Source organism: Dendropsophus ebraccatus, chromosome 4 (assembly GCF_027789765.1).
Source record: "Dendropsophus ebraccatus isolate aDenEbr1 chromosome 4, aDenEbr1.pat, whole genome shotgun sequence".
Classification (NCBI taxonomy): domain Eukaryota; kingdom Metazoa; phylum Chordata; class Amphibia; order Anura; family Hylidae; genus Dendropsophus; species Dendropsophus ebraccatus.
In genome coordinates this window covers 148,154,046-148,179,084 of record NC_091457.1, presented here as the reverse complement: position 1 = coordinate 148,179,084, position 25,039 = coordinate 148,154,046, and the positions used below count along the sequence as shown (strand labels likewise).

General features: G+C 45.9%; 1 protein-coding gene across 4 annotated transcripts in view; it reads left to right on the top strand.

The window, feature by feature from the left end:
- Positions 1-25,039, top strand: part of LOC138788970 (P-selectin-like) — a 110,138-nt gene that overhangs the window by 35,743 nt on the left and 49,356 nt on the right. For 3 of the 4 annotated variants that reach the window (XM_069967417.1, XM_069967419.1, XM_069967416.1), the window contains exons 2-7: positions 11,603-11,677; positions 12,542-12,739; positions 14,297-14,482; positions 14,569-14,754; positions 20,140-20,325; positions 20,412-20,597. In XM_069967417.1, the coding sequence (XP_069823518.1) occupies positions 11,641-11,677; positions 12,542-12,739; positions 14,297-14,482; positions 14,569-14,754; positions 20,140-20,325; positions 20,412-20,597 (979 nt within the window). In that variant the 5' untranslated portion in view covers positions 11,603-11,640. Of the gene's footprint in view, positions 1-11,602; positions 11,678-12,098; positions 12,143-12,541; positions 12,740-14,296; positions 14,483-14,568; positions 14,755-20,139; positions 20,326-20,411; positions 20,598-25,039 lie in introns of those variants that run through there. The other variant, XM_069967418.1, reaches the window with a different exon arrangement.

Sequence of the window (25,039 nt, the reverse complement as noted above, 5' to 3'; positions counted from 1 at the left end):
AGTTTGCAGCGGCCGCACTCTGCCTCTGACTGACAGAGCCAGGGAGCCATTGGCCCCCGGCCCTGCCAGTCACTCCTGTGGCCGGCCAGTCTTCCTAGCTGGAAGGTGTCAGGGCCGGCCCGGGGCTGCAGACGTGCCGCGCGCAGGCACGTCTGCAGGCACCTCTGACAGGACCCCAGCGGCTGACGTCACTTCCCTGACGCGCCGCTGAGGACCTGTGAGAAGAGATGCCGACGCGCTGCAGCAGGGAGAAGAGGCTGCAGACTGAACATCCGGGACCGGAAGGATGAAGCTGCCGGGAGCGAGGTGACAGGTGAGAATGTGTGTTTTTTTTTTAACCCCTTAACATGTAGCCATGGTGGGGGGGAGGCACGGGGGGGGGGCTATTCTATATTGGGGGGAGAGGCACAGAGGGGGGGCTATTCTATATTGGGGGGAGGCACAGGGGAAGGGTATTCTATATTGGGGGGGGGAGGCACAGGGGGAGGCTATTCTATATTGGGGGGGAGGCACAGGGGGAGGCTATTCTATATTGGGGGGATGCACAGGGGGGCTATTCTATATTGGGGGGAGGCACAGGGGAAGGGTATTCTATATTAGGGGGAGGCTATTCTATATTGGGGGGGATGCACAGGGGGGCTATTCTATATTGGGGGGAGGCACAGGGGAAGGGTATTCTATATTAGGGGGGAGGCACAGGGGGAGGCTATTCTATATTGGGGGGAGGCACAGGGGAAGGGTATTCTATATTAGGGGGGAGGCACAGGGGGAGGCTATTCTATATTGGGGGGAGGCACAGGGGAAGGGTATTCTATATTAGGGGGGAGGCACAGGGGGAGGCTATTCTATATTGGGGGGGATGCACAGGGGGGGCTATTCTATATTGGGGGGAGGCACAGGGGGGGCTATTCTATATTGGGGGGAGGCACAGGGGGGGCTATTCTATATTGGGGGGATGCACAGGGGAAGGGTATTCTATATTGGGGGGGGGGGGGCACAGGGGGAGGCTATTCTATATTGGGGGGGAGGCACAGGGGGAGGCTATTCTATATTGGGGGAGGCACAGGGGGAGGCTATTCTATATTGGGGGGGATGCACAGGGGGGGCTATTCTATATTGGGGGGAGGCACAGGGGAAGGGTATTCTATATTGGGGGGAGGCACAGGGGAAGGGTATTCTATATTAGGGGGGAGGCACAGGGGGAGGCTATTCTATATTGGGGGGGATGCACAGGGGGGGCTATTCTATATTGGGGGGAGGCACAGGGGGGACTGTTCTATATTGGGGGGATGCACAGGGGGGCTATTCTATATTGGGGGGAGGCACAGGGGGGGCTATTCTATATTGGGGGGATGCACAGGGGGGCTATTCTATATTGGGGGGAGGCACAGGGGAGGCTATTCTATATTGGGGGAGGCACAGGGGGAGGCTATTCTATATTGGGAGGATGCACGGGGGGGCTATTCTATATTGGGGATGCACAGGGGAGGCTATTCTATATTGGGGGATGCACAGGGGAGGATATTCTATATTGGGGGATGCACAGGGGAGGATATTCTATATTGAGGGATGCACAGGGGAGGCTATTCTATATTGGGGGATGCACAGGGGGGCTACTCTATATTGGGGGGATGCACGGGGGTATTCTACTGCGAACAACCGAACGACGTCTTATTCAATGGGAACGGTTTGCAAACGGGCAATATTCTATATGGGGGGATGCTCAGAGGGCTATTCTATATGGGGGGATGCTCAGAGGGCTATTCTATATGGGGGGATGTTCAGGGGGGCTATTCTATATGGGGGGATGCTTAGAGGGCTATTCTATATGGGGGGATGTTCAGGGGGGGCTAATCTATATTGGGGGATGCAGGGGGGCTATTCTATATTGGGGGGTGCACGGGGGGGCTATTCTATATTGGGGATGCAGAAGGGGCTATTCTATATTGGGGGATGCACGGGGGGCTATTCTATATGGGGGGGATGTACAGCAGGGGGGCTATTCTATATGGAGAGATGTGCAGCGGGGGAGGGGAGCCTATTATATATGGAGGGATGTATAGATGAGGATGTATAGAGGAAGATGTTGCTGGAGCAAGAAGCCTAAAATGTCTGTCTGACAGATCCCGTGGAGAGGAGTAATGGCCAGAGAAGCCTTCATGATGGCCGGAGCCAGATGGAGAAGAAAAGGAAAAGTGGACGTCTCTTCATGCAGAGAAGACGCCTACTGTGAGTTACAGGATGTAATTGCACTATAATCACTTATAAGGTCTGCAGAACCTTTACACAGCTGGGATCTACCTACTACCAGGGGTGTCACACTCAGGCCCTCCAGGTGTTGCAAAACTACAATTCCCGTCATGCTTTAGCTGTCCAGTCGTGATGGTATTTGTAGTTCTGTAACAGCTGGAGGGACAGAGTGTAACACCTGTGTTCTATTGTCACTGCTTTGGGAGAATATTGGTCTTTATATGGTGGCTGTTATTTGGTGCCAGTATAGTGGTATCCAGTCACCGTATGCTGAGGGTAGTGGGCATGGTGTGATGGTATTACTCGTATTATTGGTAATATTAGTGTTTTATATAGTGGATTGTGTTCAGTCACAGTGTAGCGGTATTAGTCATTATGTGGTGGTATTGGCTGTGCTCATGGTGTGGTGATATTATTTGTTACTTATATACTGGTAGTATTGGCAATATTAGTGGGTTTGCTTAGAAACAGTATGGCAGAAATGTGTACAGTATGGGAATAATATTTGCTTACTGGTGTTATTAACTATGACTATTATCATGCACAGAAAGTTCTAGATAGATAGATAGGAGATAGATAGATAGGAGACAGATAGATACATAGATAGATAGATAGATAGATAGGAGACAGATAGATAGATAGATAGATAGATAGATAGATAGATAGATAGATAGATAGATAGATAGATAGATATCCAGTAGGAAATATCTATCTACCAGCTTATTATGTATCTTTGATTACACATGAGATCACAACCAGACACATTTTAATAATTAAAACCTTACTACTTTTACCGCCATTATATGGAGTGCAGACATAGTCAGGATAAAAGGGATTAAAAAAAATATAGTAACTTTTGTCCAAAAACAGGACCACCCCTGTCTTCAGGTTATGTGAGGTATTACAACTTGGCTCCATTCATTTCAATGGAACTGAGCTGCAATACCTCACACAAACTGAAGAAGAGTGTGGCGCTGTTTCTGGAAGAAGGTGGCCATGTTTTTCTCCTTTAAAGGGAATCTGTGAGGTCCATACCAGGTCTAGGGCTGTAGATCTCAGCAGACAGGTGTGAGGGAGATATCACTGACAGGACCTTTAGTCCAGTGTAAACTTTTATAATTGTCCTTTTCATTACCAACTAAATTTTCACAACAGCAGCAGCAGCAGCACCAACCTATACGTCCATCAGTCAGAGCAGGAAGGGACGGGGGCAGAAGTTGCTGCTGTGGCTCCACCTCTGTGACACTTCAGCTGGTAATAAAAAGAATGATTATAGAGGTTTACACTGGACTAAAGGTCAGGTCCCTGATCTGTACGCTGGGATCTACAGCTCTGTACCTGGTATAGACCTCCCAGGTTCCCTTTAAGGGCACGTTCATACCTAATCCAATGCGGATTTGATGCTTCTGATTTAATCAGTTGAAATAAACACATAAATATGCCACATCAAATCCACAGCAGATTATGTTATATCATTATTTTTAGGTGCTGATGGTGGAGTTCACATGTTTAAAGGGAACCAATCAGCCTGTTTGGGCTGATATGGTTCCCTTGAGCATTGTATAAAGCACCTGGAGGGGCCCTGGCATGTACCGGCCGCGGCCACAGCAGGTGCTTTATAACGGAGAAAATGACTTTTATTCCCCGGCTCGTGACTAGATACGAGCGGGGAAGTAGTCATGGTGGTCGGCTCCCCGCTCGTATCTAGTCACTGCGCTCTGCCTGTCAGCGCGCTCAGAGGGGATGATTGACAGGCAGAGAGGTCCGTTACTGGCCTCTCTGCCTGTCAATCATTCCGCCGAGCGCGCTGACAGGCAGAGCGCAGTGACTAGATACGAGCGGGGAGCCGACCACCATGACTACTTCCCCGCTCGTATCTAGTCACAAGCCGGGGAATAAAAGTCATTTTCTCCGTTATAAAGCACCTGCTGCAGACGGTACGTGCCAGGGCCGCTCCAGGTACTTTATACAATGCTCAAGGGAACCATATCAGCTCAAACGGGCTGATTGGTTCCCTTTAAGGGAGTAGTGGGGGACATGGCTAAATGAAGCAGAATTGATATACCATGATATGGTATGTGGGCTGCTGGGGTTTGATTGCCAGGGCTGATTTTAAGTCCCAGTCCGGCCCTGCTGACTACTATATAAGAGACTATGGGGGAGGGCTGGCTACTATATAAGAGACTATGGGGAAGGGCTGGCTACTATATAAGACTATGGGGGGAGGGCTGGCTACTATATAAGAGACTATAGGGGAGGGCTGACTACTATAGAGGAGACTATGGGGAGGGCTGGCTACTATATAAGACTACTGGAGAGGACTGGCTACTATATAAGACTACTGGGGAGGACTGGTTACTATATAAGAGACTATGGGGGAGGGCTGGCTACTATATAAGACTATGGGGGAGGGCTGGCTACTATATAAGAGACTATGGGGGAGGCATGGCTACTATATAAGAGACTATGGGGGAGGGATGGCTACTATATCAGACTATGGGGGGAGGGCTGGCTACTATATAAGAGACTATGGGGGAGGGCTGACTACTATATAAGAGACTATGGGGAAGGGCTGGCTACTATATAAGACTATGGGGGAGGGCTGGCTACTATATAAGAGACTATGGGGGAGGAATGGCTACTATATAAGACTATGGGGGGAGGGCTGGCTACTATATAAGAGACTATGGGGGAGGGCTGGCTAATATATAAGAGACTATGGGGGAGGGCTGACTACTATATAAGAGACTATGGGGAAGGGCTGGCTACTATATAAGACTATGGGGGGAGGGCTGGCTACTATATAAGAGACTATGGTGGAGGGATGGCTACTATATAAGAGACTATGGGGAGGGCTGACTACTATATAAGACTATGGGGGGAGGGCTGGCTACTATATAAGAGACTATGGGGGAGGGCTGACTACTATATAAGAGACTATGGGGAAGGGCTGGCTACTATATAAGACTATGGGGGGAGGGCTGGCTACTATATAAGAGACTATGGGGGAGGGCTGACTACTATATAAGACTATGGGGGGAGGGCTGGCTACTATATAAGAGACTATGGGGGAGGGCTGGCTACTATATAAGAGACCAGGGCCGGACTGGGACTGAAAATCAGCCCTGACACTCACACCCCACCAGCCCACATACCATATCACACTGTGTCCTTAGGTTGTGTTGTATTGCAACTCAGTTCCATTGACGGGAATGGTGCAAAGTCTACCTATCTATTTATCTCCTATCTATCTATCTATCTATCTATCTATCTATCTATCTATCTATCTATCATCTATCTATCTATCTATCTATCTATCTATCTATCTATCTATCTATCATCTATCTATCTATCTAAGAAATTCAGAATGAATGCAGCACTTGTGTAGCGATGAATGTGGTGCCAGGCGGTATATACCAGCAACCACCCGGTATAGGTAATATAAATCAGAAGAATACTGCAGCACTCATGGGATAGAATTCAACACAACGTGTTTATTTCCCCAAACCGCGACGTTTCGCTCTCCACCACTGCTTGAAAAAGCTCTCAGTGTGGAGAGCGAAACGTCGCGGTTTGGGGAAATAAACACGTTGTGTTGAATTCTATCCCATGAGTGCTGCGGTATTCTTCTGATCTATCTATCTATCTATCTATCTATCTATCTATCTATCTATCTATCTTCTATCTATCTATCTATCTATCTATCTATCTATCTCCTATCTATCTATCTATCTATCTATCTCCTATCTATCTATCTCCTATCTATCTATCTATCTATCTATTATCTATCTATCTATCTAAACAGCAGAATGGAGTGCACTCACAGAAAAAGTGATTGGAGTGTCAGTAATGGAGACTGGAACCACGTCCCCTATTCAAACAAATCCAAGAGTTTGCAGCGCTTCCATATGGTGAAAAAACTTGTGGTATTTTATTTCAAATAATTATCAGCCAGTGCAACGTTTCTGTCTCATCACGAGACCTTTCTCAAGCATTTACAAGTTTTTTCACCATATGGAAGTGCTGCAAACTCTTGGATTTCTCTCTCTCTTTCTCTCTCTCTCTATGTATCTATCGAAACACAGCACAGCAATGCTGTGTATCTATCTATCTGTCTATCTATCTATCTATCTATCTATCTATCTATCTCCTATCTATCTATCTATCTAAAAATCCACAATGGAGTGCACTGTAGGTAAATGCAGTCGGAGTGCCAGCAGCTGGAGGCTGAATCCACGTCTCCCCACTATATATTCTCAAGAATTCTGCAGCACTTTCTTTAGTGAAAAATCCAAACGTGTTTATTCCATAACGGTTAAAAGATACATGCAACGTTTCTGCCTCATCACGAGGCCTTACTCAAGCATGTTGAGAAAGGCCTCATGATGAGGCAGAAAGTTGCATGTATCTTTTGACCGTTATGGAATAAACACATTTGGATTTTTCACTAAAGAAAGTGCTGCGGAATTCTTGAGAATATCTATCTATCTCCTGTCCATTATGCAACAACAGGCTACAGCGGTGATAATATATATAAGTAGGGTCCTAGGGAAATTTTTAGGATATGTAAAATAATATTACACATATCCTGTATAATGTTAGCACTGATAAGACAATTTATAATACTGTATATCTCTAAATAGCTGTCATAGTTACCAAACAACACTAGTATACAGAAAGCGAATATTATCATTATACATATTACCGCCATATTGTTACTGACCAATCTATTATAGAGACTGATACTACCGTTATTACAGTTTACAAGTAACAGATAATATCTCAACACTGTGACCACTACCATCATCACAACATGACTAATACCACTATACTGTCACTGAAGAAAATCCACTACGTGAACACAAGTATTACCAATAAAATGAGTATACACAGGACAAATAATACCGACATACCATGACCACCGCCATCATACAGTGACTGGATAATACTGCTGTACTGTCTATTAAAAATATTCCCTTTATACTACCAGTATATAAAATACAATATTCTACCTCAGCATTGACTAGAGATGAATTTCAGAGGATTTGGGTTCATGTGAACCTAAACTTAATGTAAGGTCACTCATCTCTAGCAGTGACCAAATAGAGGTAGAGATCCAGCTATACAAAGGATCTACATGCCTTAAGAGTACATTCACACATATAGGATCTGCAGCAGATTTCATGCTGCAGATATCATTGTTACTTAATGACGGAACCCAGCATCAAATCTGCAGCAGATCCTGTGTGTGTAAATGCGCCCAAAAAGTGACTATAGTGCAGTTAGATCCAGTGACTTACAGGCGGCGTCTTCCTACATGAATCATGAGTGACGTTCATGGTAGTCAAAGCTGTCAGTTTTTTCCTTTTCTTTTCATCTGGCTCAGCACATGATGAAGATTTCTCCAGCCATGACTCTTCTCCCCAGAATCTGCGAGACAAACACTTTAGGCTCCACGCTCCAGCATTATCCTAACCTTATACCTAATCATAACCTTACACTCCCCATTCCTTTACACAGTAACAGTGCCCCCTCTGTGCTCCCACATAAGCAGTTAGGCCCAATATGCGCTTCCAAATAGTAGTCAGGCAGCTCTGTGTGCCTATATAGTATTAGACCCTCTCTGTGCTATGTCATTATACAGGCGACTTCAATGCTCCCCTATAGTAGGCTCCCCTGAGCAGCAGTCCCCATATACCATAGGTCCCACTGAGCAGCAGAACCTTACATCATGTGCAGCCCCTAAATAATATAGCCCCCCACACATAATATAGATGCCCTGTGCAGTCCCACATAATATAGGCCCCCCCACATTGTATAGCCCATCCCCCTGTGTAGCCTGCAAAGTATATCTTACCTTTGTGGCCCCCACATACTATAGGTCCCTGTGTAGCCAGCCCCCACATGGCATAGCCCCAACATATTCCCCCCCCCCATGTAGCCCCGCACATAGTATAGGTCCCTGTGTAGCCAGCCACCACATAGCATAGCCCCAACATATTACCCCCCCATGTAGCCCCGCACATAGTATAAGTCCCTGTGTAGCCCCAACATATTACCCCCCATGTAACCCCCACATAGTATAGGCCCCTGTGTAGCCAGCCCCCACATAGCATAGCCCCAACATATTACCCCCCCCCCATGTAGCCCAGCACATAGTATAGGTCCTGGTGTAGTCAGCCCCCACATATTATAGCGTTGCCCACAACATAATATCCCCCCCCTGTAGTCCCCCACGTAGTATAGGTCCCTGTGTAGCCAGCCCCCACATAGCATAGCCTCAACATATTACCCTTCCCCCCCCCCCATGTAGCCCAGCACATAGTATAGGTCCTGGTGTAGTCAGCCCCCACATATTATAGCTTTGCCCACAACATAATATCCCCCCCCTGTAGTCCCCCACATAGTATAGGTCCCTGTGTAGCCAGCCCCCACATAGCATAGCCTCAACATATTACCCCCCATCCCCCCCCCATGTAGCCCAGCACATAGTATAGGTCCTGGTGTAGTCAGCCCCCACATATTATAGCGTTGCCCACAACATATTATCCCCCCTGTAGTCCCCCACATAGTATAGGTCCCTGTGTAGCCAGCCCCCACATAGCATAGCCTCAACATATTACCCCCCATCCCCCCCCATGTAGCCCCGCACATAGTATAGGTCCTGGTGTAGTCAGCCCCCACATATTATAGCGTTGCCCGCAACATATTATCCCCCCCCCCCCTGTAGTCCCCACTTAGTAAATGGTAAATGCATCCCTCTGTAGCCCCCACATGGCATTTTCCCCCTGTACAGCCCCTACATTGTATAGAACCCCCTCTGTAACTGTAACCCCATGTTATAGGCCCCAAGTGAAGGAGCATTCATGTAAAAAAAAAAAATATATATATACTCACCTCGGATCCAGCAGATTCTCTTTGATTCTCTCTGGTCCTCTGCCGTTAGCTGCTTACTGGTTCCGTGATCAGCAGCCCGCATCTGATGAAGACCGGCCCCGGAGTCTCACAGCTCCGGCCCCGCGGCGCCTGCATCTCTCTCATCCACTGCTCGTCGGCGGACGTGTGACGTCATCCGTTACTGCCCGCCACCGAGCAGTAGATGAGAGAGATGCAGGCGCCGCAGGGCCGGAGCTGTGAGACTCCGGGGCCGGTCTTCATCAGATGCGGGCTGCTGATCACGGAACCAGTAAGCAGCTAACGGTAGATGCAGAGCGGCCACACAAACTCCCTGCAGCCGCGACCTGTGCGGGCGGGGGGTGGTATGAAGATGGCGATGGCGGCAGCCGGTAGGGCTAGCTCTCCGAGTGAGTGGTGGCTCGGCCGATGGTATGCTTAGCAGGGGGGCTGGTCGGCGGCCCTCCGACTGATAATCTGAGCAGCCCAGCGGGCTTTTGCCCGGCCTGCCAGATTATCAGTCCGGGCCTGTAAGAGACTATGGGGGAGGGCTGACTACTATATAAGAGACTATGGGGAAGGGCTGGCTACTATATAAGACTATGGGGGGAGGGCTGGCTACTATATAAGAGACTATGGGGGAGGGCTAACTACTATATAAGACTATGGGGGGAGGGCTGGCTACTATATAAGAGACTATGGGGGAGGGATGGCTACTATATAAGACTATGGGGGAGGGCTGGCTACTATATAAGAGACTATGGGGAGGGCTGGCTACTAGGGATGGTCCGAACCTAAACTCTCGGCAATGATTCCCACTGTCTGCCCCCTCCGTGAAGAGGGTGGATACAGCCGGAGGACCGCCTGGAAAACTGGGGTACAGCCATAGCCATAGGCTGTATCCCAGTTTTCCAGGCGGTCCTCCAGCTGAGGTGGAAGACAGCGAGAATCATTGCCGAGAGTTCTGGTTCGTAAGAACCCGAACCTCGGCAGGTTTGGACCATCCCTATTTGCTACTATATAAGAGACTACAGGGGAGGACTGGCTACTATATAAGACCATGGGGGAGGGCTGGCTACTATAAGTGACTATTGGGGAGGGCTATTACATGGGTTGGGGTTTAATCATGTCATAGCAATTTATTATGTCATTTATCATAGTGCACAATGCTGGGAGATGCACACCATTGATAGTGGCAGAAATGCTGCGCGCTGCTCTGACAGGACCGCAGCATTCACGCTTCAATAATCAAAAGTTGGCCCGCGACTTTGTGCAATTTTTTTATTTTGGACCACTGTGTATTTGAGTTTGACACCCCTGTATTAGTAGTAGATACCAGTGCCACACATTCTCTGCAGCCTGTACAAATGATGGCAGTAACGTATATCCTGTGACTCACAGGTTTCATTTCCTCTGATCAGAGTTGTTTTTTTTTCTTCACCATCTTCCCATATATTATTTAGGCCTTTATGGACACCAAATAGTAAAGACCTCTTGTGCCCCCTATAAAATATAAATCCAATTCTGCCCCCCCCCCCCCCCTCAAATAGTGAGATGCCTTTGTGTAGCCCCATAGTATTAAGCCCCTTTATGCAGAAGTAGTTAGGCCTCTCTGTATAGGCAAGCCCCTCAGTAGGTAGTATCCCCAATGTAGACATCCTATTGTAGGTAGTCCCCCTAGGTAGTTATACACACCAGTAGGTATTATCCCCCATGTAGGCATACTACTGTAGGTATTACCCCTAGGTAGTTATACCCATTAGTAGGTAGTATCCTACTATAGGTAGTCACCTTGGGTAGTTATACCCACCTGCAGGTAGTATCTCCCATGTAGTCGTTATGCCATATTAAAAAAACTCCCATACTCACCTGGCTCCAGTGCAGTGCCCCAGTGTTTTCTTCCCCACCCGAGTGCTCAGGGCCCTCGGCGCCGAATCCTGCCTGCTATCTGTTTGAATGGGAGGGCTGGTGCCTCTCCTCTCAAAGAATTGACAGGTCAATTCTTTGACAAGAGAGGGGAGGAGAGCAGAGGCGCGCAAGCCCTCCCATGCAAACAGATAGCAGGCGGAATGTGCGGGGGTTCCGAACAGAATTTCAGCGCCAATTTCGTAGTGTGAACCGGCCCTTAGATTAAAGGGCTAGGTGCAGCTCCTGCCCCTCACAGGCGCTGATGCCAGGGCTGACAACCAACCCATTGTAATGCAGTTGTCAGCAAGTGCTGGGCTTGGGTGTTTTTTTCACCACCTTTCTGACAGCAGGTGGCGTCACATAAAGCAACCATTGCAACTGGCCTTATGGCAGAAGCACCCCCTAGTGTATCGCATCCTAAGCCATGCCCTATTTATTCAGAAGCTACATTCAGTTCACAGTCCATATCCTTTTGTTGTATCTAAAAGTGTCAGATTTATTTTTTAATAAAAAAAAAATAATTTTAGATATTTTTTGTATTTTTTTACAGATTTGCCATCCTGCTTGTGACTGACTATACTAATCACAATGAAGCATTCAATCCACCTTTTCCTACTTAGCTGTGGTAAGGGGCATATATTTTATTCCGTATAATGCTAATCCTACTACTGTACATCCATTGAGTAGAACCTGCCCTTTTATTTCCTTCATTGCAATATGCTTTTATTTACAGCTGCTTCCACCCGTGAACATGGTGATAAATGTTTTTTTTTATTAGAACGTGTAATCATATATAATATAATCTTCATAGGATCCAAAAGTTCTAATTATAAAACTATAGGAGGAGATTTATCAAACATGGTGTAAAGTAAAACTGGCTCAGTTGCCCCTAGCAACCAATCAGATTCCACCTTTCATTCCTCACAGACTCTATGGAAAATGAAAAGTGGAATCTGATTGGTTGCTAGGGGCAACTGAGCCAGTTTCACTTTATACCATGTTTGATAAATCTCCCGCTGTATATAATTTTAAAATTGTTACTTGTCCAGAGATCAGTGAATACCATTATGGATCAGTTGTGTACTCTAAGGTGTGCACAAATTTTACTTTTCATTCACACTTTATGGCTAGGTTCAAACTATGAAAAAATGATGGGTGTTATTCATAACAACTCCATCACTGCGCAAATAACCTCTGTTATTTTGCAAAATGACGACCGTCCTTATGAAAGACGTTCCTCTTTTTTTACGTAGTGGTAACCTAGCCTATTACTACTACTGATCCTACTACATGCATTTTGATTTTTTTTATTGCAAGGCTCTTTGTATGTGCAGCCACCTCCACCTGTAAACACTGAGATTTATATCTATCTATCTATCTATCTATCTATCTATCTATCTATCTATCTCCTATCTATCTATCTATCTCTCTATCTATCTATCTCTCTATCTATCTCTATGAATTTAACACTATGCACTTTATTTTCCAGTTGTTGCCCATGCAGAGATCAATGGAATCAATTATGGATCCGTCATGTGCTCAACTGAACGCGCAAATTCTACAATGTATTTAAATTGTATTTTCCCATGTCCTGATGGATATTTGCTGGATGACTCTGAAAACACTACAGTGGAAATACATTACAATGGAAAAGAAGAGTGGAGACACCAGATTCCAAGATGTAAAGGTACAAACAGGATACAGTGGTCCCGCAAGTTACAATATTAATTGGTTCCAGGATGACCATTGTATGTTGAATACAGGAGTGTTCCTAGAGTCCTACAACATCTAGGGCACAGGATCTCTAAGGGTCCATTTACACAGAAAGATTATCTGACAGATTATGTGCCAATGAAGCCAAAGCCAAGAACAGACTATAAACAGAGATCAGGTCATAAAGGAAAGCCTGAGATGTCTCCTCTTTTCAAATCCATTCCTGGCTTTGGCTTCAAATCTTTGGCAGATAATTTTCCTGTGTAAGGGTGCATCACACCTACAGGATCTGCAGCAGATTTGATGCTGTGTTCAGTTATTTAAATGAAATCTGCTGCAGAAAATCAGCTGCAGATCCTGTAGGTGTGAACGCACCATAAATGAACAGTTGCATCAATTTGCAACAAGCGGTTTGCACTAACTGTTAAGAATGGAGAAAGCTGATTCCTGATCTATTCTAGCCCATTTTAATGAAATTTACTAGTAATGCCACTCCTCTTACAAGCATCATAAATCTAAATTATAATGCAGGACACACTAACAAAAATGTACCCTATAGACAAAAAATATCTTAAATGAAAACCCTACTAACACTATATTAATATAACAAAGTAATACCGCCGTGCCATGACCTCATACAGTATTACCACCAGCAGCAGTTGATAAGTACTGGAAGACTGGAGATTTTTTGAAAAAGTAAGCTACAAATCTCTGGCACTTGCTGGGATCAGTTGATATGAAAGAATTTTTTCTTTGTGAATTACTGCTTTAATTTCCCAATAATGTTCCATATAGGAGGTTATCTCTCCTAATACTGTCCCATATCAGTGGCATATTAAGTGTACCCCGGGCTGTCCACCCAACCTGCCCTCCCCCAGTGCACAGGCCCCTAGTGTGAGCTTGCTCCCATCAGTGTGCTCTGTGCCTCCCCTATATAGAAGATAGCCCCCGTGTAGGTCACCTATATAGTAGATGGCACCCTGCGTAGTCTCTCTTAGTAGATGGCCTCCTGTTATAGATGGTTCCCTCCTGTGCAGAACTCCTATTATAGATGGCCCCCCCTCCGGTGCCGATGGCTCCCACACACACAAGCACACACGCAGATGATGAATGATGGAGAGGCTGCAGGGATAGGGACATCCAGCGCAGGCAGTGTCTCTGTACCCCGCTGCCTGTGTCGGGAGATGACAGGAGAGCGTGCGTGTCGCCCAGTGACAGGTAAGTTACATTTTTTTGTTTTTTTCCATCAAGCTGGTTAAACTTTCAGGGCTAGGCTTTAAATGTCTGGGGCTTGGGCCCTGGACATTTATGCCTAGTGACACCCCTGGTTGAATACATTGTATCTTGACCCAAACTCTATTAAAAACTGATAATTGTGTGGTATCCCACTATGGGTGGTTCTTACACACAGGTAAGACTAGTTCACATCTAGGTTATGTAGTTGCTGTGCCCTGCTCCCTGCAATACAAAGGAACATGTAATGTCTTTCTTATCAATTTACTTACCAATTGTATTTCTTCTTCTTGGACAGTTATCCAGTGTGAGCGCCCAGAAGTGCCAGACAATGCAGTAATGAACTGTTCTCATCATGGAGACCATCTTCCAGAGAATTCCATATGTAATTTCAGCTGCAAAGAGGGGTTCGCCATGGTGGGATCTTCTTCATTGCTTTGCACAACTCCTGGGCAGTGGTCGGGAAGCCCCCCAACATGTGAAGGTAATGATGCTGGATATCTGCTGCTCTCAAAGTAGAAGTTGTCTCCAGACAGAGATGATAATTTAGACTTTCTCTTCCTTTTTCAGCTATTCAGTGCGACCGTCCTCCAGCACCAAAAAATGGAGCAATAGCCTGTTCAACTGATGGAGAAATGCTGCCATATAATGCTGCATGTAACATCACCTGTGACAAAGGATTCATCTTGGAGGGAAATCCATCAATTCAGTGTGTGACTCCTGGTCGGTGGTCTGCAGAAAGCCCACAATGTAAAGGTACTTAGGATTTCTAAACCTTACTATTTATTCTTTAAGTAACATATCTGACATACTGTACATAGTGTTATTGTATCCTGGTAGAACATGGAATAGTCATGACATGTGGGCACAGTATTGGTTATTGCAGCTAAAGCCTCATCCACACTTCAGTTTTTTTGCATTTCTGAAGGGAAGAGCCAGGACCAACGAGGAGAACAGAACACGCTGCATTATTTAGTCAAATGTACCAATATTGTGTCCTGACCAACCACAAATATAGCCACACTACATGTCCACGACGACCATTGTATGTTGAATAAATTGTATTTTGAGACCAAATCTCTATGGAAAACTGGTAATTGGTTTTGAAGTCCCCAAAATGAGAAAAAAAAAATAAGATTGCAAGAAAAATAAGCAGATAACTAATATAGATAAAGCAAGTTCTTACATACAACAGTTTAAAATAGCTACTGGAAGCTATGAATTATTTTCTATTTAGAGCATTTTAAGGGTCTTGTACAGATCACACAGGGTCCCAGATAAATGAAATGAAGCTGCCCTCACCTGGTGTCTAAAGGAGCAACTTATCCTAGCACAGGTAAAGAGCAGCACAGGACGTGTAGTATTACACGGTACTGTACAGAGGAGATACTAGACAGTCGATCACTGCATGCACTGCAATGAAATGGCCACTTTTATTGCTTGATCATTTCCCTTTTCACATATTCCACAAATCCTGATGGTCTGTGGCATTGTAACTTGAGATCAGACTTAACATACAATGGTCTAGAAAGGACCATTGTATGTTGAAAATATTGTAACCTGAGGCCATTGTAAGTTGAGGGACCACTGTATAGTAAATGAAAAAGAAAGGCCAGCTTGCCATTTATGAAGTCCTTCCTGTGTTTGAGAGGAGCCACCCTCCAATACTGTGTAGAAATTTGAATCCAGCGAACTGGTACAAAAAAGGTGCAAATAACATTTATTTATAAAACCATCTGCTTGTACAGGAAACCCCTGATGTAATATCTAGAAAGACACCTCTGCATTTTTGGTACATTCACACACCCTTCATGGCTGTAATAAGGAGTAAAGACCATTTTACAGTGCACAACAGACCCGGACTGGTAATCTGGCAAACCGGGCAAATGCCCGCTGGGCTGGCCGGATTACCAGTCCGGGGGCCGCCCAGACTGCAAAAAAAAAAAGACATTATAAATAAACAGCACCGCCGCTGTCCTCTGCCGCTGTGCTGCTTAATCAGTAGCAGAGGGCCGCTGCCGGGCTGTAGACTGCGTGGTGGGCCGGGAGGGGGAAAAAAAATAAACAACAACAACTCACCTGTCATCCGTTCCTGCCGCTCCTCTCCCGGCAGCGCGCGTCTTCTCGCTCATCTTCCGGTGCAGGCAGCATAGTACAGGAGACTCTGCCTGGGCCGGACGTCGCAGCCTCTATCAGACGTCAGCGTGTGACGTCAGCGTGTGCGTCTTAAAGACACACACACACGCTGACGTCTGATAGAGGCTGCGACGTCCGGCCCAGGCAGAGTCTCCTGTACTATGCTGCCTGCACCGGAAGATGAGCGAGAAGACGCGCGCTGCCGGGGGAGGAGCGGCAGGAACGGGTGACAAGTAAGATGATGTTTGTTTGTTTTTCGCGGGTAGGGCACTATGGATGGGTCACTGCTGGTGGGGCACTGTGGGTGGTGGCAAAATACGGGGCACAGAGGAGGCATAGCATAACAAGGGCACACAGGACATAGAAAAGTATTTAGGGCAAAGAGGGGGCATGGAAAAAACTATATATGGGCACAGAGGGGATATTTAAAAACCATATGGGGCATATAAAACTAAGGGGGCACACAGAAATACTTTATACATTGTAGGGGGCAAAGAGGGGGCATAGAACATTATGGGGCACAAAGGGGCATTTAAAAACTATATGGGGCATAGAGGGGGCATACGAACATGGGGGCACAGTGGGGATATATATATACTATATGAGGGCACAGTGGGGATATATACTGTATGGGGGCACAGTGGGGATATATATATACTGTATGAGGGAACAGTGGGGATAGATATATATATATACTATATGGGGGCACAGTGGGGATATATATATACTATATGGGGGCACAGTGGGGATATATATATACTGTATGGGGGCACAGTGGGGATATATATACACTATATGAGGGCACAGTGGGGATATATATATACTATATGGGGGCACAGTGGGGATGTATATATACTATATGGGGGCACAGTGGGGATATATATATACTATATGGGGGCACAGTGGGGATATATATACTATATGGGGGCACAGTGGGGATATATGTATACTATATGGGGGCACAGTGGGGATATATATACACTATATGGGGGCACAGTGGGGATATATATACTATATGGGGGCACAGTGGGGATATATATATACTATATGGGGGCACAGTGGGGATATATACACACTATATGGGGGCACAGTGGGGATATATATATACTATATGGGGGCACAGTGGGGATATATATACACTATATGGGGGCACAGTGGGGATATATATATATACTATATGGGGGCACAGTGGGGATATATATATACTATATGGGGGCACAGTGGGGATATATATATACTATATGGGGGCACAGTGGGGATAGATATATATATATACTATATGGGGGCACAGTGGGGATATATATACACTATATGGGGGCACAGTGGGGATATATATACACTATATGGGGGCACAGTGGGGATATATATACACTATATGGGGGCACAGTGGGGATATATATACACTATATGGGGGCACAGTGGGGATATACATACACTATATGGGGGCACAGTGGGGATATATATATACACTATATGGGGGTACAGTGGGTATATATATATATATATATACACACACACTATATGGGGGCACAGTGGGGATATAAATAAATATATATATATATATATATATATATGGGGCACAGTGGGGATATATATATACACTAAATGGGGGCACAGCGGGGATATATATACACTATATGGGGGCACAGTGGGGATATATATATATTATATGGGGGCACAGTGGGGATATATATATATATACTATATGGGGGCACAGTGGGGATATATATACACTATATGGGGGCACAGTGGGGATATATATACACTATATGGGGGCACAGTGGGGATATACATACACTATATGGGGGCACAGTGGGGATATATATATACACTATATGGGGGTACAGTGGGTATATATATATATACACACACACTATATGGGGGCACAGTGGGGATATATATATATATATATATATATATATATATATATATATGGGGCACAGTGGGGATATATATATACACTAAATGGGGGCACAGCGGGGATATATATACACTATATGGGGGCACAGTGGGGATATATATATATTATATGGGGGCACAGTGGGGATATATATATATATACTATATGGGGGCACAGTGGGGATATATATATATATACTATATGGGGCACAGTGGGGATATATATATACTATATGGGGGCACAGTGGGGATATATATATACTATATGGGGGCACAGTGGGGATATATATATACTATATGGGGGCACAGTGGGGATATATATATACTATATTGGGGCACAGTGGGGATATATATACCCTATATGAGGTCACAAAGGGGGCTATGTATACTATATGGGGGTGCAGAGAGGGCTATTATATGGGCACAGAGTGGGCACTATTACAGTGTGTGGCAATACATGGGGACTGTGTATAGAAGTAAGGATGGTGCTAATGCCAGGAGCCTAAATTCTTTGGCAGATTCTGTGGAGATGAATTGTGCTCGGGAGAATAGTCATGATGGCCGGGCCTGATGGGAAAGAAAAAAGAAAGTGAGCGACTCTGATAAGACGCCACCTGTGAGTCCAGTGTAATCACTTATGTAGGGGCAAGAGTGGGGGGATACTTAGGTTATGGGGGGCTCAGGCACATCCTTGCACAGCGATCCTCTGCTGTCTGTGTCCACCCCTGCTGACAGCTAATATTGCATCTTCTGAGGATAGTCCTGCTGCTCACACACTATATAATAGTACTAATAGTGTGTGACATAGTAATAATAACAGCAAGTGTTTACTGTGCGAGGGATAATATATATAATATATTTGGGAGTCTGATAGGGGAACAGCACAATGACAGGAGAGCGGACAGAGCCTCTGTAACTGTTCTGTATTCTACCTGTGACTGCGTTTGATCACTGCTGTATACTCTTCTATAGTCTGCAGGGTGTAATACTCTGCAACATCTGTGTACACCTGGTAGCTGATATCACTGCTATATTCTATTCTGTAGTCTTGAAGGTGTAATAGTCTGCTACATCTGTGTACACCTTGTATCTGGTGACTATATGGTCAGTGTATGGCAGTATTATTGATTATATTGGTAGTGTACACTTATTTTTCTTTTGTGATAATTCTGGGCTTTACATATGTAAGAAAGTAATGTGACTAAGTAGAGCTAAAAATTCTTCTGTTCGAAATAGTTGGCGAAATGGGTGTGTGTGGGGGGGCAACGATATATATGGGGGCTGGTGGGGGTTTTGTGCCCGGGCTGCTTTTCAGCCCCAGTCCGGCTCTGGTGCACAATACTGAGGAGGATGCGAGCGCCGACCTGTCAGGTCAGCGCTCGTGTCCTCCTTGTTCCCTGCTCACTGTCTGCACTATTACACACACAGACAGCGAGCGGGGAGCAGTGGGAGGGGCTGCCTGGATGATCCTTAGATTGCCCAGGCGGCCCATTGAAGTCAACAATGGTCTGCTACATGGAGTGATGTGCCGCAGACCGTCGATGCACTGATCGGGACGTTTCAACATGTTAAGAGACTGCGATAAGCCAACATATTGCATGTCATCTGAGCGTGGTGTTTTAACAAACGATAACGGTTAATCTCCGGAACATCCAGTAATCTGCCAAGTATGGACAATAATCATTTGGTGTCATAGGGCCTTAAGAAGCTGAACTACATACCTGTTGTAAGGATCACATCAGGGTTTCCTGTACATGCTGATGATTTATAGATCTATTTTTTTTTCTTTTGCATTTTTTCACTTCCTCGCTGGATCTGAATGTCTTTGACCTCACAAGCAGGATTTGGCATATAGGGTCTTTTCTATTAAGAAATAACTGCCACTAGTGTACATATTGTAATATTTCATGAACAATGCATGTTTAGTAAAGAAACAACTAAATCCAGCTTGTTGGATCCAGCATTCCCATCTGGCTCCAGTTTACCAGACATATAAGAACTTGGCCTTACTTTACACTGGGCTTCGTAAATACAAAGGCACATGTAATGTCTTTCTTATCAATTTACTTAACAACTATATTTCTAATATTTCTTCTTCTTGAACAGTTATTCAATGTGAGTGCCCAGAAGTGCCATACAATGGAGTAATGAACTGTTCTCATCATGGAGACCATCTTCCAGAAAATTCCATGTGTAATTTCAGCTGCAAAAAAGAGTTCACCATGGTGGGATCTTCATCATTGCTTTGTACAACTCCTGGGCAGTGGTCAGGAAGCCCCCCAACATGTGAAGGTAATGATGCTGGATATCTGCTGCTCCCAAAGTAGAAGTTGTCTCCAAACTGAGATGATAATTTAGACTTTCTCTTCCTTTTTCAGCTATTCAGTGCGACCGTCCTCCAGCACCAAAAAATGGAGCAATAGCCTGTTCAACTGACGGAGAAATGCTGCCATATAATGCTGCATGTAACATCACCTGTGACAAAGGATTCATCTTGGAGGGAAATCCATCAATTCAGTGTGTGACTCCTGGTCGGTGGTCTGCAGAAAGCCCACAATGTAAAGGTACTAAGGATTTCTAAACCTAACTATTCTTCAAGTAACTAATCTGACATACATAGTGTTATTGTATCGTGGTAGAACATGGAATAGTCATGACATACGAATGTGGGCACAGTATTGGTCATTGCAGCTAAAGCCCCATCCACATTTTAGTTTTTCTGCAAAAACTGATGGGAGGGTACGTAAACAACTGTTTTCAAAACTGATGTGTGGGTAAGGCCTAAGTGTGAGATCGCATATGTCCGGATATCTCATACATTTTGTATGTCGCACAACTGCACCAAATACAGGTGAAATGACTTTAAATAGGTGAAGGCAGAACAGGATTGGCCGAAGCAAAAATAGATGCAGACACACTAGCCATTAAAAACCTAGGTGAGTAGCCACACATGCACCCTAATGGTGAAAGGTGACACTGCAGCAATGGCCGGAAGCCAGCAACAGAGACCTGAAGGAGCGAGGAATCCAAGCGACACCAGAAGAGCTACGACCAACAAAGAGAACAGAACATGCTGCATTATTTGTGACCAAAGAATATAGTCAAATGTACCAATATTTTGTCCTGACCAACCACAAATATGGCCACACTACATGTCCACGACGACCATTGTATGTTGAATAAATTGTATTTTGAGACCAAATCTCTATGGAAAACTGGTAATTGGTTTTGAAGTCCCCAAAATGAGAAAAAAAAATAAGATTGCAAGAAAAATAAGCAGATAACTAATATAGATAAAGCAAGTTCTTACATACAACAGTCAAAAGAGCTACTGGAAGCTATGAATTATTTTCTATTTAGAGCATTTTAAGGGTCTTGTACAGATCACACAGGGTCCCAGATAAATGAAATGAAGCTGCCCTCACCTGGTGTCTAAAGGAGCAACTTATCCTAGCACAGGTAAAGAGCAGCACAGGACGTGTAGTATTACACGGTACTGTACAGAGGAGATACTAGACAGCCGATCACTGCATGCACTGCAATGAAATGGCCACTTTTATTGCTTGATCATTTCCCTTTTCACATATTCCACAAATCCTGATGGTCTGTGGCATTGTAACTTGAGATCAGACTTAACATACAATGGTCTAGAAAGGACCATTGTATGTTGAAAATATTGTAACCTGAGGCCATTGTAAGTTGAGGGACCACTGTATAGTAAATGAAAAAGAAAGGCCAGCTTGCCATTTATGAAGTCCTTCCTGTGTTTGAGAGGAGCCACCCTCCAATACTGTGTAGAAATTTGAATCCAGCGAACTGGTACAAAAAAGGTGCAAATAACATTTATTTATAAAACCATCTGCTTGTACAGGAAACCCCTGATGTAATATCTAGAAAGACACCTCTGCATTTTTGGTACATTCACACACCCTTCATGGCTGTAAAAAGGAGTATAGACCATTTTACAGTGCACAATACTGAGGAGGATGCGAGCGCCTGTCAGGTCAGCGCTCGTGTCCTCCTTGTTCCCTGCTCACTGTCTGCACTATTACACACACAGACAGCGAGCGGGGAGCAGTGGGAGGGGCTGCCTGGATGATCCTTAGATTGCCCAGGCGGCCCATTGAAGTCAACAATGGTCTGCTACATGGAGTGATGCAGGGCCGGGACAAAGAGTAGGCAGGGGTAGGCGATGGCCTAGGGCGCCAAACGTCAGGGGGCGCCATCTGGATGGGTAAGTAATTTATTTACCCATCCATCCTGTCCCCCGCTCGCCCCCCTGCCTGTCTGCCGGCCCGCCCTGCACTGTAACTGTTACATACAGCAGCAGGAATAGAGTGTCCAGGAGGTGTAAAGGACCTTTGATGACATCATGCCCATGTGACCAGTGTGGGAGGAGCTATCTTCCTTTGCTAGGCTCTATGAGGCAGCTAGTTTCCTAGGCTGTTTATGAGGCAGTGAGGGCAGTGTATAAGATCAGCAGGAGGTAAGCCACACTGAGGGCACTGGTCAGCAGGGGGAGGGGTAGGGTGTGTGTGTGTGTGCATAGATATGAGATGTTCTGCAGGAGTGTGTGTGTGCATAGATATGAGATGTTCTGCAGGGGTGTGTGGGTGCGAGATATGAGATGTTCTGCAGGTCAGGGGTGTGTGGTTGCATAGATATGAGATGTTCTGCAGGTCAGGGGTGTGTGGGTGCATAGATGTGAGATGTTCTGCAGGTCAGGGGTGTGTGGGTGCATAGATGTGAGATGTTCTGCAGGTCAGGGGTGTGTGGGTGCATAGATATGAGATGTTCTGCAGGTGTGTGTGTGTGTGTGTGCATAGATATTAGATGTTCTGCAGGGGGGGGGTGTGCATAGATATGAGATGTTCTGCAGGGGTGTGTGGGTGCATAAATATGAGATGTTCTGCAGGGGTGTGTGGGTGCATAAATATGAGATGTTCTGCAGGGGGGGGGGTGCATAGATATGAGATGTTCTGTAGGGTCAGGGGTGTGTGGGTGCATAGATATAAGATGTTCTGCAGGTCAGGGGTGTGTGGGTGCATAGATGTGAGATGTTCTGCAGGTCAGGGGTGTGTGGGTGCATAGATGTGAGATGTTCTGCAGGTCAGGGGTGTGTGGGTGCATAGATATGAGATGTTCTGCAGGTCAGGGGTGTGTGGGTGCATAGATGTGAGATGTTCTGCAGGTCAGGGGTGTGTGGGTGCATAGATGTGAGATGTTCTGCAGGTCAGGGGTGTGTGGGTGCATAGATGTGAGATGTTCTGCAGGTCAGGGGTGTGTGGGTGCATAGATGTGAGATGTTCTGCAGGTCAGGGGTGTGTGGGTGCATAGATGTGAGATGTTCTGCAGGTCAGGGGTGTGTGGGTGCATAGATGTGAGATGTTCTGCAGGTCAGGGGTGTGTGGGTGCATAGATATGAGATGTTCTGCAGGTCAGGGGTGTGTGGGTGCATAGATGTGAGATGTTCTGCAGGTCAGGGGTGTGTGGGTGCATAGATATGAGATGTTCTGCAGGTCAGGGGTGTGTGGGTGCATAGATGTGAGATGTTCTGCAGGTCAGGGGTGTGTGGGTGCATAGATGTGAGATGTTCTGCAGGTCAGGGGTGTGTGGGTGCATAGATGTGAGATGTTCTGCAGGTCAGGGGTGTGTGGGTGCATAGATATGAGATGTTCTGCAGGTCAGGGGTGTGTGGGTGCATAGATATGAGATGTTCTGCAGGTCAGGGGTGTGTGGGTGCATAGATATGAGATGTTCTGCAGGTCAGGGGTGTGTGGGTGCATAGATGTGAGATGTTCTGCAGGTCAGGGGTGTGTAGGTGCATATATATGAGATGTTCTGCAGGTCAGGGGTGTGTGGGTGCATAGATATGAGATGTTCTGCAGGGTCAGGGGTGTGTGGGTGGACTGTTATGTGATGCTCTGCAGGGTCAGGGGTGTGTTGGTGCACTGTTATGCGATGGGGAGAGCGGCCTCTTGTGACCGCAGGTAACTCTGCCACAAGAGTGCAGTGAAGAGAAGACGCATGGCCCAGGTGAGTATAAGTGGGGTTTTTTTTGTCTGTTTTGGAGAATTACTGTTATATGGGAAGGGTTAGGGAGCACACAGGGGTCTATATATAACTGGAAGAGCACACAGGGGTCTATATATAACTGGAAGAGCACACAGGGGTCTATATATAACTGGAGGAGCACACAGGGGGTCTATGTATAACTGGGGGCAGCACACAGGGGGTCTATGTATAACTGGAAGAGCACACAGGGGTCTATATATAACTGGAGGAGCACACAGGGGGTCTATGTATAACTGGGGGCAGCACACAGGGGGTCTATGTATAACTGGAAGAGCACACAGGGGTCTATATATAACTGGAGGAGCACACAGGGGGTCTATGTATAACTGGGGGCAGCACACAGGGGGTCTATGTATAACTGGAAGAGCACACAGGGGTCTATATATAACTGGAAGAGCACACAGGGGTCTATATATAACTGGAGGAGCACACAGGGGGTCTATGTATAACTGGAGGAGCACACAGGGGTCTATGTATAACTGGGGGCAGCACACAGGGGGTCTATGTATAACTGGGGGCAGCACACAGGGGGTCTATGTATAACTGGGGGCAGCACACAGGGGATTTATATATATAACTGGGGGAGCACACGGGGTCTATATACTTCTGGGAGAGCACACAGGGGTTCTATATACTTCTGGGGAGCACACAGGGGGTCTATATACTTCTGGGGGAGCACACAGGAGATCTATATATTTATGGGGGAGCACTCAGGGGGTCTATATATTTCTGGGGGCAGCACACAGCAGTCTATACTATATTGGGGCTGCACAGAGGGGCTTTACTACAATACTGGGGCACAGGGACACCTTAAAACTATGGGGGCACAGAGGAGTGTAACTACTATATAGGGGTACAGAGGGGGCTAACTACTGTATGTGTTGGAGCCTAAAATGTTTCTCTGACAGATTCTGGAGAGAAGATTCACAGC